The following is an 18,023-nucleotide window of genomic DNA, read 5'->3' on the forward strand; positions in this document are numbered from 1 at the left end:
GGTTCCACTGCAGGACACCTAGCCAACACAGTGAATTCATCTACACAGATGATCTCCAAACACATGTTCGATTTTAAGCAAGTGTTCAAGCTGTTATGGTAGTAGAAGTTTGCAGAACCAGCTACACTGGAGGCAGAAAGCAGGGCAATGTAGAAAGACAGTGTAAGAGGAAGAAGAAATCTCCTAAAATATAAGGATCTAACCAAAATCATTACTCAGCAACTTAGGCATCAGGTGAGCAGGAGGAGGTGAGCCCCAGCAGCTCTGGGCACCCTCCAGTCACTTTAATTTGGTCTTGGCCACTATAACCACTGAGCACATTTTATCTCTGTTGATGAGTTTTCCTTGCCACAAGCAAAGCTTAAAAGCTGTGGTTCAAAGAGAAGCATAAAATACATTACCGGGATCTTATTAATCACTGACTGGCTCTGTGGCTTGAAGAAAGTATTTAAATTTCCTGACCTTCTATTTCTTCCCTTATAAAAGACAGAGAACACGTTTGTAAAGCAGTGGTGAAAACTGTCAACTGTGTGTAAAATGAGTAACACGGTGTTAGGTGTGTTGTAAGTGGCTAGAGAGCAGCAACCATTATTCTGATCGCAGTTGACTTTGTTTTTTTTTTTTAGTATCACACTAAGTTATAAAAGTCTTGTTAGAGTCAGCATGTACTGACCCTATTGCAAAGTCTCTACAATATCATATTAGCAGTAACCATTTCTGGAGACTTCATAAAATAAAAAAATACACTTACTGTTGTCATTAATATGATCTTTAATAAATGGAATAATGCACCATTTTACAGCAAGCCTTTTAAACCTAAAGAACTGCCTTAAAACTTCCTTTGCCAATGTCTCTGTCTCAATACAATCTTTTTATTTAGGTTTCTATATATCAAAGCATTTACTTACACTTATTCATAGAAAACTCTTTAGTGGCTTAATGTCAGCGTTCATAGTGGCATCCATAGATAATACAAAAGGAAAGTGATCCGCTTTATTTCATACTCACGCTGCTCCATCACACAACTTACACAGCATAGTAGCAAGTCTCAGATGGCTTACACAAAAGCAAAATGATTGAAAGTAATTATTCATAAAGTCACACACGATATTCTATCTGTAAGGTAAGAGCAAAACACACCAACAAAAGATACCCGTTAACAAGGAGCGTTCTGAGGAAGTGCTAGTATTGTCAGCCTTTCTTCTCCTAAAAAGCATCCTCAGAAATCAAGACTTGGTAGCTTGTGTTTCGCCTGTCCACTCAGAAAAAGCATGGCAGCTACACATCTCCATGTTTCAGCTATTAACACCCTAAGAGTTAGTGTATTTTATAGTTATCTATGTAAATTGATTTGAAAAATTAGCAACAGAAAATCAAGGATGATTCCAGCTTACACAAACACATACAATACAATCTCTATAGAAATGAAGACAAGGCATACAACATTGCTTAAATAAATAACTATTACAAGAAGAATAAAAGCCACAGAAGTAAAGCAACTCAATATTAAATTGAAACCTAATTGCTTTGAATTGCATTTTTTAGTCATTAGTTTTCTTATTCTTATACATCTTTACAAATGTTTCTTTTATATGCTAAGACTGATAACAAGGCAGGGAGCCTGAGACAAGAGACTGATTACAAAAAACTAACTGCAAAGATTTAAATATACAGCAGACCAATTAGAATTTGAGTTTGTGGACTCAAAGAACAACTGTTTGGCTCTGACAATGTGAAAAGCTGGTCACCATAGCTCACCTTCTTAAAGCCACCAAGCTGTCACCAAGGCTAGAGCCGTCAGATCACTTTTATAAAGTCTTATAATGCTAATTATCCTGTAAGAAAATTCTATCTCAGAATTATCTTTCCTAATCTTGTTATTAAAAAACAAAACAGAATGAAACATTTGCCCCATCATGTATATCCACAGAACCAAGAACAGAAAGTGTTTAAGCCAGTGCTTCAACTCCAAGGCTTAAATCTGCTGTAACATGTGGCCAATTAGTTGAGTCATTCCTTTTATTCAGTAATTACAGAACTGGGCAAGTTTTATGATTAATAAAATCAAACATCATGTTGATGTGAATTAAGCCAAACAATATGATGAAACATTACTATGCAACAAATACTTTGAAATATTCAACTAGATCTAATTGTTTGTTAGCAACTGAACTCTTTCAGTGTACAAACAGATGAAAGGGGCCCTGAGTTTTTAAGTAATACTATGTCTAAAAGTGATTCCAAACCATGAAGATGTTTCTGGAATTTAAAATACAAATTAAATGGGGGAAAAGCATTTTAAAAAGAAAGAACAGTCAAGTTGTAAATTCAAGTACAGTCAATTTTTTTTTTAAATTCAGTTACAAACTAGACACCCTAATAAAGCAATACAGCTGTAAAGATTCTTTCTCCTCCAGATTTTAATGTGGCTGCAAACTACATTTGACAAGTGAGTGTGTACGTTTACAATGATCATTAGAAACACCACAAACATCAGTAATAACAAAAGTGAAAATTTTAAAAAGACTCAATAGATTTATTTGGGGGCATAATCTTAACATTAAGTATAGCTTCTCAAAATTTATATGCCGTGGGATAAATTTTTAAGGATTTCCTTTCTATGCAAACACCTAGCTTTAATCACTTGAAAGTTAAAATAAAAATTGTTTTAATCCAGTCTATGCTGCAAAAACAATGATAAGCATTTCAAAAGTGGTCTACAAAAATACAAAAACATTCATGAATACCTGATTTTTATAGGGTCTACTTTTGAAAATTAGTTTTGCATTTAGTGTTTAATACAGTATTTGATAAAGAGAAATTTATAATATTTGTTGTGGTTCAATCATAATACCCAAACATATAATACTAATATTATACTGTAACATAGGTTAGACTTTAATGGAAAAAAATACACAATTATGTATGCATGTCTTTTTAGTTATATCTGTACAGATATAAAAATCATAAAACATACTTTAATAGAAAAATGTTAGATAATACAAAAATTAGGTGCTGATTTTCAGGTGGTTTGATGATCAAATCCAACGGTAACAGCTTTATTTTCAATTCTATCAGACTACTGTGCTATAAATTAACTGGAGTAATTAATTTGGATATAACAGAGTTTTAGTGCTTTTAAATATAAATAAAGTAATTAAAATAGATTTGAAAAGAAAAAACCCTAAAGGAACTGGAACAATTTTATTGATGAACTGGTGTTGAGAAGCCTGAAGCTGACTGAAGAGTGTTAGAGAGGATAGCCATATCTTCTCCTTACTAGGTATGTGAAACAGACCTTAAGCCAAACAAGAGAGATAGAACAGGTATGAAAAGACTTTCCTGACACATGACTGCAAGTCAGATAGTGGAGGGACAGGCGGTATAAATCATGAGAGACTTAAAGACAGGAACAGGTGGGTGTTACCACCTCTTTGGGCACATGGGGATTTCCTCTGTGTTAATGTGGACACTTACAGAAAAGCCTTTTTTGATAATAACCTTTGTCAAGTAGCCTAGGAAGTCACTGACTAGACTGATATAATCAAGGAGCACAGTAAGGGAGGGGTCATGTAAGGTATTTTTTGGATGAAGTTTGCATAGATCATGATCTAAAAAAAAAAGTTAAAATGCAACTTTATCTTCTGGGAAAAAAAATCCAAAGAACAAAATACACCATAGCCCACTGCTACTCAAGGGTGTGAGTATTTAAAATTATCATAGCCTAAAAGAGATTCCTAGGGCCTGTGAGGGAATGTTACACACTTCCTAGAATGACTAGTCTAGAACAGTAGAATTAGAATGTGTGCAGAATCTTTTAAGAAGTTAAGGATATAGGTAATTATATATTTTTAAAAATCTGTGGATAGTTATGTAATAACATATACATGACTGGTACTAAGCTCAACATAGGTTTATAAAATGTGATATAATACAATATCAAATTCTAAAAGTGACTCCCAATGAAATATTTATGTCCACAAACATGGTAAGAGGAAACAACATTTATGATTTTTTTTTCTATTTTAAATGACTAATTAACAGAGAGTAAAAGTACAATGTGATAGCTGTACCATATCAGGCGTTCTTTGGGATTCAGAAGTCAAACTTGGAAATATTTTAAAGAAATCTGTAATTCCCACTGATGGGAGTGCTCCTTATGTTCTCATTCAGAACCAACATACAGGCTCTGGAACAAGTACACACACGCACAGAAGCCTATACTAGCCTGCTTTATAAAGAGGGGATTGACCTCGTATTCTTTGTACAGATTTAGTTCTCTGGATTAACAATTTTTCTGACATTGGTAAAGCTGACATTTTAAAGACGGAAGTCAAAGGATTGAGAAGACTGCGAGTTTACATGCAACTCTTTTTCCCAAGTGAGGTATGGGATCAGTTAAGGAGCCCCTGCTCACTTTGCCCCCTTCACTTTTTTCTTAGCATTTACTTTGCCTTTCACTCTGCAATGTAAAAATACTTGGAGACAGATAAAACAGCTTTTAAAATGTAGGCTGAATTTTGTATTGAATTAGTAACTGTTTTAAAGCAATAATGATTATGGACCTTTATGTTTACCTAACTTAAGATCATTAAGGTACCATTTTGGCTTACACACAAACCACACATCTGCTGGAGTACAGTATGTCAGGACACTGTACATCAGTTCAGAAAGAATGTAGACCGTGTGTTGTGCATAAAAGACACATGGAGAGACAGACCCAGGGTGAAATACCCAGTGTGTCTGGGTATGAAACTTAGACAAATTTCCTCTTAATTTTTATTTCCTCATTTGTAAATATAAATATTAATTATAATATTGTTGCTCTGAGGATGAAAAATAAGTGTATGTAATGCCAGTTTTTAGCATGTCTTCACAAACATCTACAGTAGCAGAGTTTTTAAAATTATACACTTAAATTAGGATTTTTATTTAAATAATTTTATTCTATTCAGAATTCAAATCAAGTTCTTTCTATTACTTAGCTCTGGCATATAACTAGTATTTTAAGATTTACTTTTGTCTTTATAGTTATGTGTATGTGTGTGTTGTATGGGATGGGGTGTTATGTGCATGTCAGTGGAGGCCCAGAAAGGGAATTGGATTCTGTGGAAGTTGTAAGCTGCCATGTATGTAGCTGCTGGGAACTGAACTTGGGTCTGCTGTAAGCACAGGAAGCACTGTTACTGTGATGCCATCTCTCCAGCCCTGCAACTCATATTTTCTTAAGGGAACTAACATCATATCTGATGCCCTATTATGATGTTTTTAAAATTATATTACTGTCCAGAGAAATCTTTTTAAATCGATTTTTATTCAAATGGCCTAAAATTAATTTTTGTGTGTGAAATTTTGAGGTAAATTCCATTTCAGCTTCAAGAATCAAATTAAATAAATCTAACTAGTAATTTATTACAGGGATTTCTGCATGCTGTGTATTACAGATTTCAAATTGATTAAAATGACCTATACTTACTACCTTTCCTATTCTTCAAGCAGTTCAATGAATTGTTTTAAATATATTTGCATGAGAGAGAAGCTATAGAGATTTCTTTTATCTGGCATATTAATTTTTAAAGCATACTATTATTAAACATTAAGAACTTGGAAAATTCACAACTGACTGGCCCTAATACAAACTATATCAGAATGTAAGATAATTTTTTCTGATGGGAAAAGATCAGCTGGACCTCAGAGGGTCATTTATTCTTAATGTTTCAAGTTGGAGATGGGAGGAATATAATTTATTTTGATTTAAAGTTGTCCTACAACTGAAAAATAAAAATTCTGAAATGCATTTGAAAGCCATTTAGACAGAAGAAATGAGTGAAATTATTTGTTACATAGACAAAAGACAGTAACTAATTAGGAAAAAACAAAACAAAAACAAAAACAAAAAAAAACTGTATGCCAGAAGACAAAAACATGTATTAAGACTCTGAACCACAAGAGGGGTCAATGAAACACAAAGGTGAGAAAGTAATCCTGGGCACAAGTGAGATAATCTTAATCCTAATAACTGAGAGTTCCAGTCAGCTGAATAAACGGTAAATGTTGTGACACCAGAGCATGGCAGATGGCAACTGAAGGAAGCTCGTGCACGAGTTAAATGAAAGGAAAGAGGATTACAGATGAGAAAACAGTGTTCAGGACATGAGAACCAAAATCAGGAATTTTTGGAGATTTGCACTTAACTTTTTATCTATCTCCCTGCTAAAATTAAAAACATAATCAGATAATGAATATTAAGAATTTTGAGAATCTGAAAAAACATGAGAACGATTTGTCTGCAAACTGATAAAAAGCAATATTTAGGAAAAATTCCTAAGTTTTTGACAGAAAGTGCTTTATTAAAAGACAAAGAGACTCTTGTTTCAGAAATCATTAGTGACAAAAGAAGCAAAAGCAGCGTGACGTCACACCATCACCAGAAGTCTGTGACAGTGATGTCATCATGGCACACCATCACCAGAAGTCTGTGACAGTGATGTCGTCATGGCACACCATCACCAGAAGCATGCTCTACTACAACATACATAGTGAATGCTGCTCAAAAATGAAAGAACACGTGAAACTGGCAAAAAGAGGAACTACAAAACCAGGATTATTGAAGAAATAAACTTAGGAAAGGCAGAGGGTCAATCTTAGTCTGCTCATTGGTGGTAAGGTTGGCAGCAAGCCTTTCTTCCACAGGGATCTGGCGTGCTGATTGGATGAGCTTTCCACAGTGTTTTAGGTCATGGGAGGAGGAATCGTTTTTCACATAGGCTATGCTGGGAAACAATGAATCGTACTATAGATTCAAATCAACTACCACTTACTTCTGAAGTTATTATAAATAGAAAATGTAATTTAATTTGTGATGGTCAGTTACTATACTAATCATCTTGCCCAGCTACTCATTTAAAAATTCCATGTAGGTTTAGCTCTATACATTTTCTGATAAAAAATATTTCTTAAATAATGAATACAGACATGAACATATACATAGAAAAATAAAATGGAAAAGGCTAATATTTGCTTTCTTCTGTTTTGTTCTACGCTCTCTTATGAACTTCCAAAATCAGAACCAGATACACTTGTTAAAATGCCTGGAAGGAAACACTAGCATTTGGAAGGTTAGAAGACAATGGCATTTCAAAAGGGTTTTGGTAAGTCCTTTGTGGAGCCCTTTGGATAGCTTCTATGCATCTCCATAAGGAGAAAGCTAGAGAATGTTCATATTATCGAAGAACAGGGGAAAATGTTTCAACAATGGAAGAATGTGTGCTCTGCTAGGAAGAGAGCAGATAAGAAAGCTTCTTTGTGGTCTATAGACTATTGCACATTCAAATAAAATACAAGAGAAAAGAATGTCCAACAGATTATGGTCAAAAACACGTTAACATAAAAACTAGCTTGTGCCCAGAAATAAAACATGGATACCAGACACCATTGCAGTCAAACCTGTCTTAATTTGCTTCTGTTTTAATGACCTTTAGAAAATGGTCCAAACTGATAATCAGTAAATACATTGTTTTTGCTTTTTTCTTAAAAAAATATTTTGAGACCACTTTTGATAAGCATACATATAATGTGGTCATAACAGACAAATATAACTTTAGCGAGACTAAACAAAAGTGCAAAACTTAAAAAACAAAATTGAAAAATATGGAAGCATAAGCTAAAATTTTCTGCATAGCTGAAATCTATTTAAAGCAAGTCCTTGCTGCAAGGGTGGGAAGGGGTGCTGACAGGAGGTTAAAGCAGTTTTGTTTTTTTTTAAATGTCTTCTGCATGTTTAAATGATGCAAAAAAAATAATTCGCTCCATAAGCTTGAAAACATCTCACAGACAATTCATTCCTATATCTTTAGACACCATGGTTGTGGCAGTGCCTCCCTCTGCGAGGTACACAGCAGTGCTAGACTTAGAATGGACAGCCCTGTCACTGCCGTTGTTGACCTCACAGTCCAGTGGCTCGGTGGAGATGACCCAGGTGGACGGGCGCCACCGCTTAAGAGAGTATGGAGTTTTCACACGTCTCTTGATCTTCTCGCCTGATCCTGATTTGCCATCTTGTGTTGACTCACCTACTGGAAACAAAAGTACAGGAAATGAACTGTGCAAAAAAAAAAAAAATTAAAGGTAAAGAAGTTTGTTGGGTATATATTGCAGTTGATGGAGTGCTTGCCTAGAATGCAAAGGGTTCTGAGCTCCATCCCAGTACCACAAGAGCCCCGGTCCTGGTGCATATGATAATCCCAGCACCCTGGAAGTAGAAGCAGGAAGATCAGAGGCTCAAGATCCTCCTCCACCACACAGCTACTCCACAAGGCCTACCTGAGTTATATAAGACCCTATCACCAAAACCACACAAAATTAAGCTGGATGAGAAAATAAAGGGGCTGAATTTCATAAACAGGTCAAACTAGCATATAACTCAATGAAGGACAATTCTTGAACTATGTGATCTTGTTAGGTGATGTTTTTCTAGGCAAAATTCAACCAACTCAGTTTTGAGTCTTATCTAAAAAATAATTAAAACTCACAAGAACTAAGAAAATTCAAAATTCTTAATTCTTTTGCTGTGGTGTAGACTTCATCTGACGTAATGCTGATAGCTGGGCTAGCTATGGATGGGTGATGTACCCCTGTAATCCAAGTTCCTAGGAATCTGAGGCAGAAGGCTATCAATTCAAATCTAGCGTTTGGCCATGATTGAGTTACAGAATGGGTTCTTGTCTCAAAATGACAAAGCAAAACAAAAAAATGTCCAAAGTGGACCAAATCAAAAGGCCTCTAACATGTAATAATTTTGGAGGGAAGACCATTTTCCCACTAATTCTCTGTTTTCACACTCGGCAAGATGCTTTTATGGATACAGAAGCACGAAGGGTATGCCAACTAGATGTAATATCAACCACTTAAGCAGAGGGCCAGGGTTTCTTTGTGGTTCTGGAGAACAAAACCTGGGCCTTGTGTATTACGGGTAGATGTTCTACCTCTGAGCTACACCCTCCAGACAAGGGGTAGATATTTGTTATTCTGAGACCTTTTTTCAGCCTAATCTTTAGTTTAAGAAAGCATAAAACACATAAAAGAAGTCCCTTGACTTTTATGATTTACTAAGATCCGGGTGTGTTGGCACACTCCTAATCTCAGCACTTTGTTTGGTCTACATAGCAAGTTCCAGGCCAGCCAGGGCTTACATAAGACCCCTTATCTCAAACATGCACTCACACACACACACCAATGACTTACTAAGGTTAAAAACTAAATTTAGATTTAACAGTAACATGTATAGCAAATATTTCAGAAGTCAACATGGTGTGATGTCACTACTTGTGCCCTGACACTACTGAACACTAATTTAACTTCATCTGTCACAGAAAATATATGAACCACACATAGAGAAGTCATCAAGTAAAACACAGATTACGTTGGTAATTCTTCTACCTGTAACACTAGCTTTTTAAATTGTCATTGACCAAAAAGAAAAGGGGGTGGGTAATAATCTAATTACTTAGGCCCAGTCACCTTGTCTCTGGAAGTAATAAAGGAAAAGAATCACTGGTTGAAAATGCAACATGATTCTATTTTATTTAACTGTCCCAAAGGATACCTGCACAACCCTTCTACTTACTCTGTATACTGCTGCCATCCAGGATATTTGTGGCTGAAAGATCCAGAGAATTCGGCCTCTGTGCTCTTCTGGGCTTTGATGGCCCAGGATCTGCTGCTGTGCTTGTAACAACTTGTGTAAGGACATCTTGTTCTGAACATGGATTGCTGTTGTTGTTATTGGAATTAGTTCGGCCACCTTCTAATGGCCGTTCCCTCCTGTCTACTAAACGATCCAGAACCCCTTCATCATGGCCAGCCTGTTGTTCTCGTCTCAGTAAAGGTTCATGCTCATCAGGACTGGAATTGATATTCAGCCTGGTATCCTCACCAATAAATTGATTCTGCAGCATTTCTTGGGCCCTATGTGCCACTATATTGGCTGTCTGGCCAGATGGCACTGTCCCATTGGCATACTGGGTTGTGGCAGCATGGGAATTAACATTGTGGCTTCTACCTGCCACACCATTCATAGTTACTGTCACCACATGAGGCTCTGCTGCATTGATTGTATTCATCTTGGCAACTCCAGTTTCTACTTGTTTCAAGTTTGATTTGTGCTTGTTGCCAAATTTTAGCCGGGGTTCTTTTGTTGAATTTTTGGTGTTCAAAGGCAAACTAGTAGGTCTCTTAGGAAGGTTCTGTTGCTTAGGGAGAGGATAGATCTGAGCAGGCGGAACATCAGGAATTAAACATGCTTGCCCATTTGCAGCCTGTGTGAAGTCCTGTTGTCCAGTCACTTCCACCGCAAGCTTTATGAGCGGATAAAGCAAGCTAGAACTGGTACTGCTCAATGGGTCTGGCCCACTGAACTGCTTCAGAGAATGCTCCATGAGATTCTCATCAGAGCTTTCCTTGAGGTTCTTATCAACTTCTTTTGGGTCTAGCTTATTAGTCTCCAAGTCTTCTTCTGTCAGCTGTAAGCAGACAGGGGTTGGCCCAATCGACTGTGCAACATTTGTGGCATGCAAATGTGTCTCATCTGGGTATGGCATCTCAGATATAGTGGTCATGCCAGTACTTGGAGTGAGGCCTGTGGTGTTTGTGGTGGTTGTATTTGTGGACAGGCTTGTGACACTTGTTTCTGGGCTAGGGATTCGAGCTTGTGCTTGCTGTCGTTCATAATTAATTGAGTTTCGGTTCTTTTCTCCTATTGTCAATGGCGTACTGGACATCGAATGCTCAGAGGAAATATTCTTCACAATGCTGTCAGTGTGATGGATGGAGTCTTCGATATATGAGGAAGAGGAATAATCTGGGTAAGGCCCGATTTTTGGCACACGCCTATTATGTGACAGGTTGCTTGAAGAGAGAAAAAAACGTATGACATTGAGAATGGAAACTTACAACAAACTGTCTGTCTATTCCAAGAAAACACCACTGATCCCAAAGTCCCCCTCCTTTATTTTACATATTTTTTTGCTTTACATTCTTTTTATTGCATTCATTTATTTAATACATACAGGGCATGTGTGGAGGTCTGAGGACTACTTGTAGGAGTTGGTTCTTTTCCAACGTGTAGGTCTCAGGACTCAAACTCAGACTGTCACACTTGGTGCAAGCATCTTCACCCACCAAACCATCTCACTAGTTCTATTTTACTCTGAACTCATATTTTAGAGATTACTTTAAAATCCCGGCAATTGTTAACAGCTTGGTAAATGTAAAATTTATGAGTTTTTTTATGCAGTCTGTAAGATTATGTGAAAATCTATATGGTTCCAGAATAGAATTTTTATGGGTGCTCATTATTTTGGTTTACAAGAGTTAACTTTGGAGCTGGAGGGATGACTCAGTGGTTAAGTGGCTCAGATACTCTTTGACTTCCAGCACCCACATGACAGCTTACAAATGCTTGTAATTCCAGTACTGGAGATCCAATGCCATCTTCTGGCCTTGGCAGAACAAAAACAAAATGTAAAAACAAAACAAAACAAAACAAAAACCCATATATATACATACACACACACAAAAGAGTTAATTAAAAAAATCTCACTTATAATTTTTAACATCAACAAAGAAAAATACACTTTTAAAGAACTGTACAGTAGATAGTTTTCTAATTAGAGGAACTACGGGATATATTTATTTTGTATTTCTGTAATCCTAGATCCAATAGTATATGCTCAACAAATATGTTTTGGACTAGGTTCAAATGGCAGAGTAATAAAAAGAGCACAGAATTTGCTCATTTTTCCAAAACATGCTCATTTAAGGGCACAGACTAACAATGCAGCATATGCCTGAGAAGCCACTACCAGTGTAAGTTGTAGAGCTAGGACATGAGGTGAATATGGCACTCAGATAGAGGAACCAATACTCAGGACTGTTCTTTAGTCACTGAGATGCACTCTAGGCATGACAGCTCCATACTGCCTATAATTATTCTTTCATCTATTAACTATTCTATAATTATTTAAAATTTCATTACAGAAAACATCAGCAATAGCCTTCACTGGGGTGACCAAGGTACTGAGACATTAACAGATAAAAGTATTACAGAAGAGACTCAGTAGCTGTAAGAAAATAGGTTCTATAAAAGAAGACTGCTGTATTACAGGGAATGACAATTTATAGTATCAACAAATAAAAAACACACTTTTAAGAAAGTGTTGTACAACCATGAAAAGGGAAGCTAAGAGATATGAAGAGGTTAAGGCTCAATAAAATAAAGCCTATAGTGCAAATACCTACTGAATAAACTATCATTTAAAGAAACTTAAGAGAGACTAGAGGTGAGAGGACCCACTCCAAGAGATGAGTACACAAGAAAAGGGGAGGAGGAAAGCCAAAGAAAATTACCAAGTATTTAAAGTAGAAGCTTCAGTTAACCCTTTAAAACTTTATTTTATGTATATAAATATTTGCCTGCAGATACATGTGTGCATTGTGTACCTGTGTGGTAGAGGTATTCTAAATTGTAGAGGTTAGAATAGGGAGTTGGACGTTTGGAATAAGAGTTACAGATGGTTAGGAATCACTATGTGGGTGGTGCTGAGACCTGAACCAAGGTTCTCTGCAAGAGCAACAAGGGCTCTTAACCATTGAGCCATCTTTCTAGTCCCTTCAGCTGAATCTTGACAGGTTAATAAATGCATAATTTACAGACTATAGGGCAGTAGAAATACCAAATGAAGACGGAAGCAGAAGACTTTTCTAATACTTGTAAAGTGAGAACACTTCTATTTAGAATAGCTGGTCTCTGCTCTCCTTGATTTGTGATATGCAAGGTATATAGCTGAATCCCATTCTATTAGTTGTGTAAAACACACATAATACAAGTTGTTCTTACAAAGGAGAATAGAAATAGAAAAAACATTTCAAGAAAAGTATACTTTCATCTACATGTTCCCTGGGTATCTTTCTGAAACATATATATATATATATAGATAGAGAGAGAGAGAGAGAGAGAGAGAGTTTCTCTGTGTAGCCCTGGCTGTCCTGGAACTCACTCTGTAGACCAGGCTGGCCTCGACCTCAGAAATCCACCTGCCTCTGCCTCCCAAGTGCTGGGATTAAAGGCATGCGCCACCACTGCCCGGCAATATTTATTATATAAAGTAATAAAGTTGTTATTTTTAACTCCCAAATACAGAACCAAGAAATACAGGTGATCCATTTACATGTGCCAAATTATAGGCATGCTTTGGCTTTTCACCTTTTGAGACAAAGTACTCATCCACAGCCCAGACTGGCCTGAAATTCAAAATATAGTCTAATCTGGCCTTGAACTTGTACGATCCTCTTGCCTTAGCCTCCCAAGCTCTGAAATGATAGGCAGTAACTATTATGCCTAGTTAATTTTATTAAAAAGCCTTTTTATTTAGAATTCAAAATTATAGTTCTAACAAATGAACTGTCTCATAAAACAATATTCACAGAGGAGTAGAAAGGCCACTTTTAATTATGTTCACGTGAACGTATTAGTAGAGTATTTTTTAGGAAAAGCACTGGATAGGCAGTCTGAAAATCTTAGGGTATAGTGAAACAGCAGCTAGGTCACAGTTTTATTTGCTTAAAAAAAGAGAGGCGACTACTAATAACAACAGAAGATATGCCACATGTATGTAAAAGTAGTTATAAACTTCTTATAACTATGAAGATATTTTACCTTTAACATTAAAGGCAAGTTACATTAATAAAGACTAATTAATTATTTAATTAATTTAAAAGTTCTTCTCAAGACACTGTTTCTTTGTGTAGCTCTGGCTGTGCTGCTAGAATTTGCTCTGTATACCAGGCTAGCCTTGAACTCAGAGATCCAAGTGCTAATGGTGTATGCCACTATAATCAGGTAATAAAGACTCATTTCTTTTCCTGTATCTTTAGATATAAAAATACATTTGTCTTGTATTTATAACAAAAAGTATTTTCAGAATAAGAATGGAAATACTGAAAGGTTACAGAGATGGTTCAGTGTCTAAGAGCATACATTCTTCTTGAAGAGGACCTGAATTCAGTTCAGAGCAACAGAACTCACAAACTGCCTATAATCCTCGCTCTGGGGTAATCTCATCTCACCCTAACTCGTCTGCACATACCTGCTCCCACATCCACATAATTAAAAATAACAAAGATAAATCACTTTTAAAAAATGGGAATATTGAAAGAAAAATGATAACGTTTCACTCTAATAAGTGTGAGTTATCACACTATTAGGCTGGTTTGCCAGTATTTATTCCTGTTCTTTATTTGGTTGCAGTTGTCAACACCTTCAGATGGATGCCAAACCCCTCAGGACCTTACCGTTCATTCTGCATAGCAGTCGACATTGGGTTGACTGTTGGGCTCACAGACTTGTTTCTCTCCCATATCATCATGAGTTCAGCCATTCTCTCCTCGGCACACTGTGCAGTGAGCCGAGCCTCTGCATCCTGATCCCAGCAGTCTTCGATTGTTTCCTTGAGTGACCTCACTGCCTATAGCACAAAATACACATCAGGCAACATGCTGTTTTTAAAAATTGTATTCAGGTTTTTAATTTAAAATATGTCAAAGAAAATCAATCAGGTGTGTGTGTTTGGTTTGTTGGTTGGTTTGTTTGTTTCAAGACAAGGTTTCTCTGTGTAACCCTGGCTGTCCTGGAATGCACTTTGAAGACTAGGCTGGCAGTGAACTCTGAGATCCTCTTAGTGCTGGAATTAAAGATGTGTGTGTGTGTGCCACCATACTAGACTCCAAACTAATATTTCAATATTTAATATTTTAAAATATAATAAAATATTCTTTTAAAAGAGTTAAAAAAAATGAGGGATTCCTAAATGCAAAGGAGTAAGTAAATAAAGACGTTTTAACTTAGCTCCTTGAAGAATTACTCCAAGGACCAAGCAACTACGGTAAGTTGAATGTGTTTCTTTAAGGCCTGAGATTTACATCACTATTGTTAATTCACAACCCCGTTGTCAACAGCCACTAATCACACTTCAAAAATAAGTTTTAAGGACCAGCATAAGGTAGCTCAGAGGGTAAAGTCACATGCTGTACAAGCTGAGTGATGTAAGTTTGATCACCAGAATTAGAATAAAAATGGAAGAAGAGGGCTAGAGAGATGGCTCAGCAGTTAAGAACACTGATTGCTTTTCCAGAGTACTCAGGTTCAAATCCCAGCAACTACATGGCAGCTTGCAATTCTCTGTAACTCCAGTTCTAACACCCTCATACAAATGCGCTTGTGCACGTGCATACACACACATACATACACACACACACACACACACACACACACACACACACATACACACACAAACAAGAAAAGGAAAAGAAAGGAGGAAATGTCTTTAGACTTGTTGTTTCTGGATTTATCTATTTTATGTGTCTGAGTGCTCTATTTGCACGTACACCTACATGCCAGAAGAGGGCATCAGATCCTATTATAGATAGTTGTGAGCCACCATGTAGTTGCTGGAATTTGAACTAAGGACCTCTGGAAGAGCAGTCAGTGCTCTTAACCACTGAGACATCTCTCCAGGCCATTTCTGAATTTTTAAGCTTCAAAGTTTTTATCTGGGGCTAGACAGACAGGTTCCTGGACACAGCACAAGTGTGAGGACTGAAGGTTATATACTCAGGAGGGCAAAGCAGCCTCCCGGCAGCCAACTCCAGAGCCATTGGAGGCAAAGACAGGGATCCCAGGACAAGGTGCATAGCCAGACTAGCCAGAGCGCCCATCCCCAGGTTCAAACACAGATCCTGCCTCAATTAGAGTAAAGAATAATAGAAGCCATTCAATGTCAAAACATGTAATTATATATTCACACCCATGAATAGTGCATGCGTGTACACACACACACACACACACACACACACACACACACACACACAGCTTTCATTTACTCTGATATCTATATTTCCTTTACTTCAAAAAAATACTATAGGTTAAGGATGGCAGATTTAGCAATGGCAATACACAATAGCAAGTTTAACTTTAACTTCAACAAATAAGAACATTTTAGTACATGGATATACATAACACATTTATGTATTTTTTCCATGTAATGTTTATTTTTTATCAAAGAAGCCTTTATGAGGCTAAAATTTTTGTTAGCACTCTTGGTGACATTTTAAATGTTCCTAATAGCATTCCCTGTAAAACAAACAAATTTGAAGATTTAACCTGAGTTTTGAAAGTTCCCGTACATACTAGGTAACCTAGAAACCAGGTACTTGCAATTGGCAGGACACAGACTGGAAAGATCTGGGAAGACCATAAGCTTCAGTAACCAGGAATCTTTAGGTTTAGTGCTACTCAGAAGTGAAGGCCAATCTACAACATTAAAAATCTTGGGTAAATATTAAATGAGGGTCCTAATACAAGCCAGACATGAGATGGAGAATGTTTATCTGTTGATCATGTAATACTTAAAATGGCATTTTTTTGTCACTTTAACATTCACAATGTCTACTTTTATTTATTTATTTATTATTTTATTTGTTTTTAGTTTTTTTTTTTTTTTTTTTTTTTTTTTTTTTTTTTTTTTTTTTTTTTTTTTTTGAGATAGGGTTTCTCTATAGCCCTGTCTTGGAACTCACTCTGTAGACCAGGTTGGGCTCAAACTCAGTGATCAACCTGCCTCTGCCTCTCTAGTGCTGAAATTAAAGACATGTGTCACTACACCCAGCTGCTTATTTTATTATTTATTTATTCATCTAGGTTTTAGGGACTTAATTAAGCTATATATACAGTCCCACATGTCCAGTTTCAAACAAAATAAATTTAAAGGGAGGCCAAGTGTAATGTTATACTTTCTAATTCTAGCACTTGGGAGGTAGAGTAGGAAGATCAGAAGCTCAAGGGTATTCTTGAGTCTAGAGTAAGTTTGAGACCAGCCTGGAATAGATGAGATCCTTTTTTAATTTAAAAAAATTAAAAAAGAATGTGAAGAAACAAGAATGTGAAGAAACAAGAATGTGCTGTCTATAGTAAAGTAAAATTTTAACAGAAATGGAGGAAGTACAGACATTAGATTTTTAAGTGAACTGCCTTAAATATGCTCAAAGAACAAAGGAAACAATGGGCAAAGAACTAAACATAAGAAAGCAATTTTTAAAAAATTTATTTATTTGTTTTGTGTGTATGGATGTTTGCCTGAATGTATATGTGTGTGTGGTGCTTACAGACCCAGAAGGTGGCACTGGATAACTTGGGGCTGACATTAGGAAGTTATGGTCAGCTGTGTAGGTTCTGGGAACTGATCCCAGGTCCTCTGCAAGAGCAGAACTGCTCTTAACTGCTGACCCGTCTCTTCAGCACTCTCCACCCTAAGAAAGCAATTTTTTAAAAAGAATTATTTTTACTCTTTTCTTATTTATGAGTACACTGTAGCTGTCTTCAGACACACCAGAAAAGGGCATCAGATCCCATTACAGATGGTTGTGAGCCACCAAGTGGTTGCTGGGATTTGAACTCAATATCTCTGTAGGAGCTGTCGGTGCTCTTAACCACTGAGCCATCTCTCCAGCCCAAAAGTAATGTCTGTTAATAAACAGAACAGCTATAAAAGATAGACATTATTTTTCAAAGACTTACAATGATACTTTAAAACACAGTAACAAGATTTCAGTATTTATTTGAGTGGTTAAACAGAAGATATAAGCAGACAGAAAAAAGAACCTGTGAACTTGAAGATGGAAAACAAAATGATTGAGTTTAAGTTCAGAAGTCAAAAGAATAAGAAGCAGAGACTAGGAGACCTGTGGACATGGTTCCCAAAACAGGGGCAAACATGCTGAGTATTCAGAATAGGGCTTTCAAATGGACAGCAGAAAGGGACAGGACGAATACTTGAACCTGTGGTTTGAAACTCCTCAAATTAAACAAAATAAGTGAATCCATAGACCTAAGAAACTTGATGAACAGTAAGCAGGATAAACCCCATAGCTTCATGATAAGACAACTTACAACTGAAGTGTCATAAGCCAAA

The 18,023-nt window shown here is 36.5% G+C and overlaps 1 protein-coding gene across 2 annotated transcripts in view; it reads right to left on the bottom strand.

Moving 5' to 3' along the window:
• Positions 1 to 7,568: 7,568 nt before the first annotated feature.
• The window catches only part of Bmpr2 (bone morphogenetic protein receptor type 2), a 100,543-nt gene continuing 90,088 nt past the window's right edge, over positions 7,569 to 18,023 (bottom strand). Inside the window, exons 11-13 of one of the 2 annotated variants that reach the window (XM_034498977.2) lie at positions 14,350 to 14,522; positions 9,626 to 10,905; positions 7,569 to 8,075 (exon numbers count right to left, since the gene is read on the bottom strand). In XM_034498977.2, the coding sequence (XP_034354868.1) occupies positions 7,828 to 8,075; positions 9,626 to 10,905; positions 14,350 to 14,522 (1,701 nt within the window). In that variant the 3' untranslated portion in view covers positions 7,569 to 7,827. The remainder of the gene's footprint in view (positions 8,076 to 9,625; positions 10,906 to 14,349; positions 14,523 to 18,023) is intronic. The other variant, XM_034498978.2, reaches the window with a different exon arrangement.

The sequence above is a fragment of the Arvicanthis niloticus genome, chromosome 3 (genome assembly GCF_011762505.2).
Source record: "Arvicanthis niloticus isolate mArvNil1 chromosome 3, mArvNil1.pat.X, whole genome shotgun sequence".
Classification (NCBI taxonomy): domain Eukaryota; kingdom Metazoa; phylum Chordata; class Mammalia; order Rodentia; family Muridae; genus Arvicanthis; species Arvicanthis niloticus.